Here is a 12,915-nt window from a genome sequence, read left to right on the forward strand (position 1 = left end):
TTAAAACAATGCTCAGTACCTGTGTATGTTTTGTAACTAACAGAAGAATTATTGAAGAATAGCAGGATATGAAACAAATATTTTGAAAGGCAAAGGTTTTCCTGTCAATCAAAAAATGCTGATGTAATAATACTAGATTAAGAGTAAACTCTTTTCTCTTTTTTTTTTGTGAATATTTTCAGTTTTAAAACCACAGAAAAATTTAATTGCAGCTACTAAAGTTTGAATAAAATTACTCCTTTGGGGTTAATTTTTCCTTTTTGTTTACAGTAATTTTGATGCTTTCATAATACACTGTATAAATTATTATCCTGAGGGGAAGGCTTTTATGTATTTTTAGTATGACAACATGAATGGATTTATAATTTGAATAATACATTTGTTCAGTTAAATATTCTGAATATATAACAATCTTTTGTACTCTAATGAGTCGTGACACAATATAATCATATTGTAGTTTGTAGTGTAGTCCAAATCGCATATATTAAGAAACACAATTTCTAAAGATAAACTATTCACTTTCTAGAATTTCATATTACGACAGTAGCTTTTCCTTAACTACAAAATTATTCCCTGAAAGCCAGAAGAAAAAAAAAGGTCTGGTGGCATGTGCCTGGCCAGCTCCCACTCAGAAGCACTTCTGCATCTCCCTTGAGGCAGGGAAAACCTGCAGGGGGATTATCTGATTCTCTCTATTTGTTGTCTTACTGAATGGAGAAGATATTACTTTGCTTTACTACTTCACTGATTGCAAAATAGGGCAGTCTGGAACTGCTGTGTCTTCCAGGAGTGTCTAACACCCTCAGATAAAATGTACTGATGTGTCAGAATTAATGGGCACATATACTCTTTTGCTCCAGGTGGTAACTGAGAATACATGGAAATAATATATTAGAGTGCTGGGGTTGGGTTTTTTTTGGTAGTGCGGTGTTTTATGCCATTTTAATAATTATTTCTGCTTAGGGCTGATGGTGCATGTTGACAAAAGAATTACGCTGTCTGCCTTCAAACAACATTTGGAGCCTTTTGTTGGAGTTCCATCTTCACACTTCAAAGTCTTTAGAGTCTACGCCAGCAATCAAGAGTTTGAGAGTGTTCGGCTGAATGAGACACTTTCATCATTTTCTGATGACAATAAGGTTATTCAGAACTTATTTTGAATCATTAAAACTATATTGGTACAATTAACAACTTCTTGTTAACTTGCCGGGTGAAATCATTACATTGGTCTTGGTGTAGTGGGTTACAAAATATAATTTTAATTTTGATATCGGTTCTAACAGATACTCCTTTTGCCTTCTAGATAACTATTAGGCTTGGAAGAGCCCTTAAGAAGGGTGAATACAGAGTCAAAGTCTATCAGCTTTTGGTAAATGAGCCAGAGGTAAGGTGTTGAATATATCAATTCATGAAAATATTAATATGTGCCTTGACCAAGGTTTTTCTCTGAAATCTTGGGGGGGGGGAAAGGTCTCTCTTTTTTCTCTGCATTTTCCTGTAAATTTTTCTGGATTTATAAAGGGAACCTGAGATTATTTCTGTTCATGCTGTTCCAAGTATACAGTTGGAATGGGATCTACAGTATCTTCTTAAGTGTCTCTATTTCTGTAGTGTAAATGGCAGACAAATGAAAATAATTTTCTTTGTTTTTCTTAAATTTGTGAAAGTCACATAGAATTCTGTCCAAATAAGAAACTTTTTGCTGATGGTTGCAGTTTTCAGTAATATTGTATTGATGTAATTTGTTGCATTCGTGCCCTGCAGACAGTGCTTGTCAGAATGGTTAGCTGGATAATAGTCCTCTCTATGTACGGCAAGCCTGAAACAAAAATGCCTCTCTTGCAATGATGCACCTTACTTGCTTGTTACATCTTTCAGGATGTGAAAAGTATGAAAGTTAATTCGCTATATAGATAAACTTAAAAGGAACTTCCAGTCATGGAGTTCTGTCTGTCTGATCAACGAAAGCCAAGAAAGTGATATTTTTTTATTGTCATGTCTTATTTAATTTAGAAGCTTTCAAATTGTTTAGAATGTTTATGCAATGGTAGCAATTAGTAATACAGACAGAAGACACTATTCCTGCAGTGCCAAGTGTTCAGTGTGTTTGAATGACCTGTCAAAGGGCTGCTGCTACGCAAAGTAGTTAAACCTAATTTTAATCAATTTGTTGCCTACCTACCTTGTTTTTGAAAAGCATTCTAATGGTCGTTTTGCTAGGGGGGTGGGACCAGTCACAAAACATGAAGAAGGGACAAATCTGCTTTTTTCTGTTCAAAAAATTAGTCTTTAATCACTTTCCATTTATGTTCACAGCCATGCAAGTTTCTTCTAGATGCAGTTTTTGCAAAAGGAATGACTGTCCGACAGTCAAAAGAGGAGCTGCTTCCCCAGCTTCGAGAACAATGTGGCCTAGACTTGACAATTGACAGGTAAAGAGTCTGCAGTCTGTTGAAGTGACCTGATTAAATATTACTTGAAAATGTGGGGTTTTTCCTCTTGTAGAGAAAGGAAGTTATGAAAGAAGCAGAAAAAGGTTACTGTGGTCTTTGAATCAGATTGCGAATACAAACGTTAATTTAGCAATTCTTGGCTTTCGTCTCACATATGCAGCTGCCTGAAAGGAGTTTGTGGTGAGGCGGGGGTCGGACTCTTCTCCCTAGTAACAAGCGATAGGGTGAGAGGAAACGGCCTCAAGCTGCGCCGGGGAAGTTTAGGTTGGATATTAGGAAAAACTTCTTCACCGAAAGGGTCGTCAAGCATTGGAACAGGCTGCTCAGGGAGGTGGTTGAGTCTCCATCCCTGGAGGTATTTAAAAGAAGGGTAGACGTGGTGCTTGAGGATATGGTTTAGTGGTGGATTGGGCAGTGATAGGTTAGCGGTTGGACTCGATGATCTTAAGGGTCTTTTCCAACCTTAATGATTCTGTGATAGGGAATAATATTTACATAGAATTGCCTGTGTGCAACACATCTGCAGGTTTAGATCTGAGAAGTTTTCTTTCTAGGAATGATTTTCTTCAGAAAGGAGAGCATTAAATCAGCTTACAGAAGAAACATCTTCTCTCTAGATACAGGCTCAGCATAGATCACTGCAGCAAACTTCCTTGTGCGTTATCATAGGGTGTGTGTCCAGCACTGATCCAGCATTCTCTTTTACCCATAATCGGTTATCTCTTCAAGGCTGAGCTTGCTTTGGGGCCTTGATTCCACATACTCTCTGCTGTTAGATTCAAATGACATGGTATGTACTGTGGAATAGCTGACCCTGTATTCAGGGGAATGAAGGAAAAACTGTAAGGTGTGGTAAGCAAGCTGGTGGGGCCTTGACATATGCCTAAAATCAGGCTGGAGCAAAACACTGAAGGCAAGTGTTGGCCCTTGTCTGTTGAGAAAAGGAGTAGAAACTGAGATCTCAACCAGGCTTTTCTCCTTTCCTCACCATGACTGGGCTGAAGGATTTTTGGCTGCCATGCTTGGGCTATGTTCTCTAGTGCCCTATAATCATGGGGCACATCACAAAATTTATGTCTGCTTTTATGTGTTGAGAAACCATTACAATTAAAGTTTTGTATGTGTGTTTAATCTCATTTTAGTTGTTTATACCTTTATTTACCTCTGTATCTAAACTAAAGATCATCCTTTTATATCGTCACTGGACTGATGCAGTAGAACTAAGTACATAAATCAGAGACCAGTCCTCTTCCTCTCCCCTTCTTCTCCAATTCCCCTTCCAAAAAAAAAAAAAGGGGGGGGGGGGGGCAGGGAAGAAGAGCAGCAAAATCGTCAAAAGTGTTTGGGAATATTCTCTTTTCTTATCCTAAATGGGAAGCTCTTCTTCCTCTAAATCCCTACACATTTCTTGCACTGAACAAGCACAATACAGGCTTGTTTTCTTTGTGTTTATGAATAGTGCAGCACTAAGAGCCAGTAGTGATACCTTGCTGTCAGGACTATTTCAGAAAATTAAACTCATTCCTGATAAACCTAACCAAACCTCACATAAATGAATTGTATTTCAGTTTTGTCAGAAAATACTCAGTTTTGATCTCTGGCAGTGGTAAGTGTTTATGAGCAGATAAAAACTCAAGTGTGTTTTTCATGATGTGTTTACAGGTTTCGCCTACGAAAGAAAACCTGGAAGAACCCAGGCACTGTGTTTCTAGATTATCATATATATGAGGAAGATATCAATATTTCAAGCAATTGGGAGGTCTTCTTGGAAATACTTGATGGTAATAATGATACAGTGTCAAAAGAAAGTAAAGATAATGTTAGATATTTTTTTTTTTAATTCTTCAGAGAGCATTGGAAAATGTACTTTCCCTTTTTCCTGTTTTTTAAGACATGCTGACATCATAGTAGGAATTTATTAGAGAAATAAGAAGCAGCACAAAGAAATAAAAATAATAAAAGCTTTGCATGAGGCTGGGTGGGGCATTGTGCAAGTGCAGACTTCCTGTGGCTGCAGTAAGCTAAAGGTCTAATAGCAGTACTGTTTTGTAGGTTTACTGGAAACTTGGACATACTGTAGTACACAGTTTTTTTGCATGTGTATCTTTTCATTGTACACAAAAACTGTAGGAATGCCAGTATGTTAGACTTGTATTTAATTTTTGGATCTTTGTAGTTAGCTAAGTATATACATGTGTGTATGTATATACATAATACATATATAATTTGTTTTTTAAAGTCAGCACAGCTGTTTGGTCATTTAGTATTTTTCAGACAGGGGAGAACTGGGTTTGTTCAGCCTTGAGAAAAGGAGGCTTAGAGGGGATCTCATCACCATGTACCAGTACTTAAGGGGTAGCTACAAAGATGACGGAGACTCCCGTTTTACAAGGAGTCCCATGGAGAGGACAAGGGGGAATGGACACAAGTTGCTCTTGGGGAGATTCCGATTGGACACCAGAGGGAAATTTTTCACAGTGAGGACAGTCACCACTGGAATGATCTCCCCAGGGAAGTGGTTGACTTGGCCACATTGGACACTTTCAAGATTTGGCTGGACAGGGTGCTGGGCCATCTTGTCTAAACTGTGCTCTTCCTATAAGGGTTGGACTAGATGATCCCTGAGGTCCCTTCCAACCTGGGATTCTGTGATCTTCTGTCCTGAAATGCTAACTTTTTGAACAGACCTTGGTCATCAAAACAACTTTGGATCAAATGTTAGAGAGCAGATTGTTTCTTAAATTCTGCTTAAATATCATTTAAAATATGGCATTTCTTAAGCTATCCTGTGCATATCCACGTAATATTTGGATTCTGAATGAAAAAGCATAACTCAAGGGGGAAAAAGTAGGCCATGCTGTTTTCCTCATACGTTAGCAGATACTTCTGTTAACAGATAGATGAAGAATGTGAATTCCACTCACTCGTATGCTTGTGAAAAAAAGTTGCCCTGGCTTAAGAAGTCTCATTTAGCTGTTGCTCCAGTGTTTTTGCAGCTGTGTTCAATCCTGGTATTTTTCATTTTTTACAAAATTGTGCCAATGCAAGTACAAAACTTTGAAGTGAACATGGGAGGCCTGCAGATGCCTATAGGCACATGTATCGGCTCACAATTCAGTTAAAACTTTGCAGTTTTAAATATTTTTGGATTACTTCTAGATTAATTGCTGTACTGTTTCTTTAGTGAGTAGGACTTGGAGTGCTACTTTCTAGACTACTGCAGCCCAACTAGTTCACAGGCAGGCCGTACAGTAGACTACAGGGCTTCCAAGTATTCTGTGGTATCTTCTGTAACTGTCTAGCTCTGCCCAAAAGGTGCTACTTTAATACAGTTGTAGAAGATGGCAGCTAGATCCCACTATATTCTGTGACAATTAAGTTGTATTTACCTGCTGCTACCACAGAGGTTCTTGGAAGAGGTTCTTGGAGCTGCTTTAAGTCAGAGTTTGTAAGGCCCTCCCCCATCACCATTGCTTTTATCTTGTTCTTTAGCGAAACACTGAAGACATTAGGTAGGTAAATAAGGCAGCTTAGAATAATTTACAGTTAGGTTTCTCAGCAGAGCAGCTTTACATCACACTGTTGCAGACATATTTAAATTAGTTATTTTCTGGCTCTGAAGAAAAAATTGCTTCAGACTTGAATGCCAGGAAGCACTAGGTGGCTGTATCTTCACTGTGGACAATAGGTTAGTGTTGAGAGGCAGCACAAATGTAGTCGTAGGCAAGAATGTAGAAGGTATTTAGGGAGAAGCTTAAACAGTGGTGGTGGTTTCATGCAAAACAAGCACATAACGGTAGACACAAATGTTGAAGCCACAAGTTCTGCATGCTAAATTAGAAAATTATAGGCTGATTTAAAAATCAGCCCTTTGCTATCACTTTTGCTTATCTGATTGCAACATTAACAGTCTTACCCAGTCAACCTGTTACCTGAAACTGATATAAAAAGGCTAGAGGCAGTACATACTAAGACTCTTCAAGGTGGTAAGTGTAAAGCAGTCTTTAATAACAAGTGTATAGTTAATGGGCGAAATCCAGAAGTCAAATGTGGAAAGCTTGTTATAGTAAAGAAAGTAAAGCATGTGAATAAATAGCAGATTGCTGAGGAAGGTCTCATGTAAATCCAAGACCTGGAGGTCAGCCTCTGGTTAGGTGGATAGATACTGTAGGTATAACCGAGCCATGTGTGATGGAAGAATGTGCTCTTAAAAGGAAGAAACTGCATGGCTTGTAAGAGATGCCACCTATGAAAAATTCCTTGAAAGGAATTGATAACAAGGAAAAGTTCAACTAGGTCCTAGTCCCTTCCCCCCCATGATTTTTTTTTTTTTTTTGCGGACTACTTGCAGCACACTTACCACATTGCTTAGTTTGCATGTTTAGACATAGGGTGGTCTTCCATATTTGAATATGCTATCGAAAACCCCCCATGTTTAAATAGGATATTTTGTGTTATTGATATAATAAATTTCTTTGTTTCCTAGGAGTAGAAAAGATGAAATCCATGTCGCAACTTGCTGTTTTATCAAGACGATGGAGGCCATCAGAGATGAAATTGGATTCTTTCCAGGAAGTAGTGCTAGAAAGCAGCAGTGTTGAAGAACTAAAAGAGAAGGTAAAATGTATAACATGATGCAAGTTTCTTTTGGTGTCTAAGAGCCTTGTTGATGTCCTCTGTTGGGAAGCACAGCGATGTCATAGCTACAAAAATCTTGTTGCATGATGATTATTTTTTTCCCAGGAACCGAGAACCTGTCCCATCCTCATAACCAAGGCCATATGAATTATCAGCTTCAGTTCTTAATTTCATGTAATGGTCTGGTATCAAAGTATTTAGGTGAATGTATGCATGCAAAAAAGTCATATTTGAAGTTTATGAAGCATAATATTACCTGTGTCCCTTATCCTTGAAAAACATATGTGAAAGCAAAGCTAAACTACTGTCACTTTGTTTTTTCAAGCCAGTATTCTGGTGTTCCAAGATACCAAACCTCTCAGCCTCTCCGTATTTGAATTTGACAGCTGTTGCTCAGGGATGTTGTAACTATTAAGTAGATTGAACTGTATTTTGATCAGAAAGAAATACGGCAATATTTTCTCTGTTTGTTTTCCTTGAGGCCAGAAACCTCTAACAGGTAAGCAGACATGTGCCATCCTAGCAGAGATCTAGAGTAGAAGTGTATCTTATATTGAGACTATTTTATTAATCCAGTATATCACAGGGCTCCACTCTTAGAGAAATGGTTATTTATAAGTGGAGATACCCAGATGTACGAAGTCCACCTAGTATCAGTGAAATCTGCCAAAGTCTTACCTTACTAAAACACTCAGCATTTGTAAGTTAGGGATTAGTTCATAGGCTGGAAAGAGGAACATTGTTCAGCTACCATAAAATGCAACAGCCTTAGATTTGTGTGTGTACACAGACTGAGCTACGGGCTGACTTCTTGTATTCTCTAGGTAGAAATGAATTTGTGACTACGATCTTCAAGATTTCCTCTTCATTTGTATCTGGAGAAAGAGTTGGCCCTTCTTGTTTTCTTGTCTTAAGAATTGATGCTTAGTGAGTAATTTTAGCAGCATTCTCTCTGAGAGACCTTAATCTTTTTATTCCCACCAATACTAAGAGAAATTTAAATTTGACACAGCTGTAGTAACAGATACATTCAGCCAGCTCTTCTCTTTCAGACAAATTTTATTAGCAGAGCGTAGGGCTAATACATTACTGAATTTGTCTGGCTCTTGTCAGTATTGTTTATTTTTCCTAGTTTCCTAAGGAAATGAAAGTTAGAAAATTATACTGGCTGTTAGCATTTTCTCACCATAAGTTTAATTTGAACATGTCTGTTCTAACAGCGGATTTGAAGGAGGCAAGAATCTTAGAGAGGAAATCTCTTCAAGTTTAGGGAAAATAAGCAGCCGGATACAAACGCAGATGCAAGTTTGTGTCTGCATTGCCATGGAGATGAGACTTGCAGCCCGACCTTAAGTTAAGGGCGAGGCAGTGATGAGCCTGTGTGCACCACGAGACTGCTTAGTGGAAGGAAGGCACAGCCGGGTGGCCCTGTGGCAGGAGCTAGGTAGGGCTGGGCAGCGGCAGCAGGGGATGGGGTGGATCGTGCACTCTGCGCACCAAGGAGGTACACGGCAGGGCCAGTTGCAAGGGGGGAGAGCAGCCAGTGGTGCTTGTTGGGCAGTTGTGGGATTGTTAGGGTAGGAAGTGCAGGGGTGTGGAGGTGGGTTTGTTGTGCATATTTTATGGCTTTGCCTACTCCCAGGTTGACTTGATGGCAATAGCTTTCATTTCATACAGGGAAACTGCTGAGGGCTAACTGGTGGGCATGAAGGTTTAATGTGAGGCAGTTGGTCTCTTTGTATCCTGGAACCTGGACATTTTAATTAATTGTTTCCATTAACTTTTTTATGTCGCCCCCTCACCAGAAGTGCAATTACGGCAAGTGTTTGTGACATGCTAGTAACTTCAGAAATGTAAAAGATTTGTACCTTATCACTAATTTTGTACAACTACTTTGGATCATTGGAGGACTTTTGAATATTTTAATTGACTTATAGATTTGGCAGGCCTGTTGACTTTATGTAGACACTGCGTAACGGTGTTGTGGAATAGGATTAAATCCACCATTTTTCCTCACTTTACAGCTGAGTGAAGTAAGTGGAATACCCTTAGAAAACATAGAATTTGCAAAGGTAAGTAAGATTTTGTCTATTTTTACCTTTTAATGGCATGGATGTGTGATTATGAGTTCTGTTTTATTCATAAAGTAATTACTTCCTCTCAGGGTAGAGGAACGTTTCCGTGCGACATTTCTATACTAGAGATTCACCAAGACTTGGACTGGAATCCTAAAGTATCTACATTGAACGTCTGGCCTCTGTACATTTGTGATGATGGTGCAGTAATATTTTATAGGTATGTATTTTATTACAGTATAGTAAACGATGCAAAAAATCTGCAAAAGTAAGATTTGAGGGGTGAGGTAGCAGAGGCATAAAAATACTCTTGTCTTAAAGGAAAGAGGGTTTGAAACATTGAGCTGAAATGTTTGTGCTCCTCAGCTTCCTAAAATCTGACTATTCATTGTGTTTATTGTTTAAGAAAACAAACACTGCACCCTTTTGCTCAATCCTCCCTCCCAAACCATTGAAAATAAAGCGGAATGCAAAACTAGTTGCCGAGCTTGAGTGTATATCTGGACTTAATCTCTTAAAATAGAACCATATCCCTTGTGGAGTCTGTGAGAGTCTTGCCATAAGCCTTTCAAGAGCAAGGATTTTATTTTCTGAGTTTTTCTTGGATAAATTAGTATGGCTTCTTCAGAAAAAAATGATGTTATGATAAAAATTTTGTTTATGCGAAAAATGTTCATCATCTGGCAGCAATAACCCAAAGGCACTGTGTGAGGACTAAGCTTGAATATTGTCATTTCTGCTAAACTTGGTGGGTGGGGCAACCTCATGAACACATTGCTCCTACAGTATTTTTCATAATTACACATGAGTGTGGGGGAAACAGCTGGCTGGTAACATGCTGGCCTTGAAGAAAATGATTTGGGAGAGCAGCTGGTAGTTTCTAGGAGGGCTGTCTGACACGCCCCTTCCAGCAGTTTGGCACAGTCAGCAAATAAAGAGCAGAGTCGTAGCTGTCTACAAAGAATAGGAGTTACAAGGTAGATGGAGGAGTGACAGCCTTGTTTCTGCAGCTTTCCCTTGGGTCTGCTGTCAGTTAGAATACTGAACATCTCTGTTAGAGAAGCAAGTTTAGACAGACTGTTAGTTTCTGGAGAAGAAGAAAATAATCCGTAAGGAGTATTATGCTTAGTTGTGTTTTTTATTAAGTTGCTCCAAGTGAAAAAATTAGATTTCTCTAATTGTGGTTTGGCAGTGTTTTATCGCATTAATCTGAATTTTGACATCTATTTTCATTTTAGGGATAAAACTGAAGAATTAATGGAATTAACGGATGAGCAGAGAAATGAACTGATGAAAAAAGAGAGCAGCAGACTCCAGAAAACTGGACACCGTGTAACCTACTCTCCTCGTAAAGAAAAAGCACTAAAAATTTATCTGGATGGAGCACCAAATAAAGATTTGACTCAAGACTGATACTCGCCACAGCATTTTCCCTGGGGAATTTTTTTCTTTAAAATAAAAAGGTTCACTACTACTGTGTAGTGCCGTTACGGCAGGACACTCATTAGGTGTAAAGCGCTGACACCAGCACTGGTTGGGCTGTGCTACCAATCAGAAGCACAGTGCCCCGTTGGGTCACTGTTTGACTTGGAATCATGTTGTGCACTATAGTCAAATGTACTGTAAAGCTAAAAGGGATGTGCAAATAAAAGATTAGAACTAAAAAGTGGGCGGGGAGGGAAACGAGTGGAAATTTTTTGAGGACAGTGTGCACATAGTAGCTAGTGAAACTAGCCTCAAACAGGATACTCATAGCTTAATAATAAAAGCTGTGCAAAGGCCATGAAAGAATCCTTTTTTGTTTGTTTCACTGATACACGCATTACCTCATCAGAGAGTCTGAAGTAAATGTTAACGCATTGGTTCTAGAGAGGCAGCAGAAAAGGGTCGAAGATGAAATGGAAGTGCTGCAAGTGTAAGGTTTTAGAATATTCTTCCATAAAAGAGGTAAAGTGAGGGGCCTGCAGAAAGCTGCCGGCAGGCGGTGGTTCGTTTTGCAGAAGTGCTGTTGTAAGGTAAACTGGTTTTTAATAGGTTACGGGAGCCGAGGAGCAGCTCTGTGATATTGCGTTCAATGTGTAAATAAAATTTGCCCTATCCGTTCAACAGAACCGCAGTTCAGCTATTTACCATGGTATTTCTTTTCACATATCAACATCCGCTGTGTACATTTGGAAGCATAGTTGCCTATTTAAATTTGTATTCATTTTATGTTTGACGATGCTGGGTACTTCAGGGTTGTATTTCCCCTTGTTGACGGAGTTTTTGTTTTGTTCCGCTACTTTTTGTACATTTTGTTTTTGAGACTATGACAAGTTTGCATCTTCTCCACCCACTGAAAGTCATTCTAGTTTTCCCAGAGTTGATTCCGTAGCTACATGTAGCCAAATATTGGGGCAACCTCTAACACCTCAACATGCAAACTTGGTAGTTCAGGTTGTGGTACAAAGACTGATGCAGTCAACATGATTTCATTGCAAAGCCTAGGAACAGCAAGTTTTTGCTTTGGTCCATAAAGATCAATAGAGAACAATTCTCCGTAGTTTTTGGAAAACCACCTAATTTATAACAATCAAAAGATTTTGGTAAACTTTTTCATGCCAGATGCTGTTTACAACAATGACCATGCCAATAAAACATTTGTTCGTTCTGTTGTGTTATTTTAATCATTAAATGCTGTGGGTTATTTGAACTATTGTGGAGTTATTTGATGGAAATACAGACTTTCCAAGGCAATGCCAGAACTGTAAGGCTCTGTGTGTCCCCCACGCGTGTACACAGTATTGCAGGAAGTGTGTTGTAGCCTGTCTGCTGCTCCTCTTTACATATATTCACACCACATTTTCCTTCAGCTGTTTCCTTTTCCAGAATTGAATTCTAAACTCTAAACTCCAGATATGAGTGGCAGCTCAGTTCTGCTCCAGAGGGGAAAAATATTTTTAATAACTTGAACATTCAGTTCTTCCTTTGGGTGCTGACCCACAGCAACCTAAAAATCCTGAGGAATCCGGCAGCTACATGGAGGAGTTCCCTCATTCTTCCTCCGCTGCTTGACCTGTGCCACCTCTTGTCCAACATAGATGAGGTGGAAGCAGCAGCAAAGGAAGCATGGAGAGAGTACTGCCTGGCATGCGGAGTACTGCATTAAACTACCCTCTCCTTATGTGTATAGACTGCTGAAGGATCCTTGGAGGTTTTGGAAGAGAAAAAAATTAACCATCAAATGGGTCATGAATTTTCTTCAAACTCAGACATTTGGAGTGGCAAAAATCTAAAGATGGAATAAGTAGGGTTAAGAAAAGAATTCCAAGAACTGCTTGCTTAATCTCTAGCCCTGTTTGGGAAACTTCTGTTGAGAACTTCTTTGAAAAAGTTGATTTTAAACCTGTAAGTCTTGACAGAAATCTGGACGGATGACTGATGGGCATCCTTATAATGATTTCCTGTCCAGAGGTGCCCTTCCTTCTCTGCTTCCAGTGTACTGGAATATATTCTAGGTTGTTCTGGAAGACATTTTTCAGCACCTGCTTTATATTCTGATAATTTCAAACACTTCTGAGTTTGACCATGGCCATTTTAAAGAAACAAAAAGCCTTGAGCTTCTGACCTGCTTAGTCCAGCAGAAATCTTACTGACCACCTGATGAAACTGACACTTTATCTTTCAGGGATTGAGGCGTCAACAACCTTGAAGGGAGACTAACGTTATCCTTAAGTAGGGCAGTATTTACGAACAATTATTGCTCTCCT

The 12,915-nt window shown here is 39.0% G+C and overlaps 1 protein-coding gene across 4 annotated transcripts in view; it reads left to right on the forward strand.

The window, feature by feature from the left end:
• The window catches only part of USP47 (ubiquitin specific peptidase 47), a 58,094-nt gene extending 46,236 nt beyond the window's left edge, over positions 1-11,858 (forward strand). For all 4 annotated transcript variants that reach the window (XM_064452724.1, XM_064452722.1, XM_064452723.1 and 1 more), the window contains 8 exons: positions 964-1,139; positions 1,304-1,384; positions 2,317-2,432; positions 4,116-4,234; positions 6,940-7,070; positions 9,116-9,163; positions 9,256-9,386; positions 10,405-11,858. In XM_064452724.1, coding sequence (XP_064308794.1) covers positions 964-1,139; positions 1,304-1,384; positions 2,317-2,432; positions 4,116-4,234; positions 6,940-7,070; positions 9,116-9,163; positions 9,256-9,386; positions 10,405-10,579 — 977 coding nt within the window. In that variant the 3' untranslated portion in view covers positions 10,580-11,858. The remainder of the gene's footprint in view (positions 1-963; positions 1,140-1,303; positions 1,385-2,316; positions 2,433-4,115; positions 4,235-6,939; positions 7,071-9,115; positions 9,164-9,255; positions 9,387-10,404) is intronic.
• The last annotated feature ends 1,057 nt before the right edge of the window (positions 11,859-12,915 follow it).

Source organism: Phalacrocorax carbo, chromosome 5, assembly GCF_963921805.1.
Source record: "Phalacrocorax carbo chromosome 5, bPhaCar2.1, whole genome shotgun sequence".
Classification (NCBI taxonomy): Eukaryota; Metazoa; Chordata; class Aves; order Suliformes; family Phalacrocoracidae; genus Phalacrocorax; species Phalacrocorax carbo.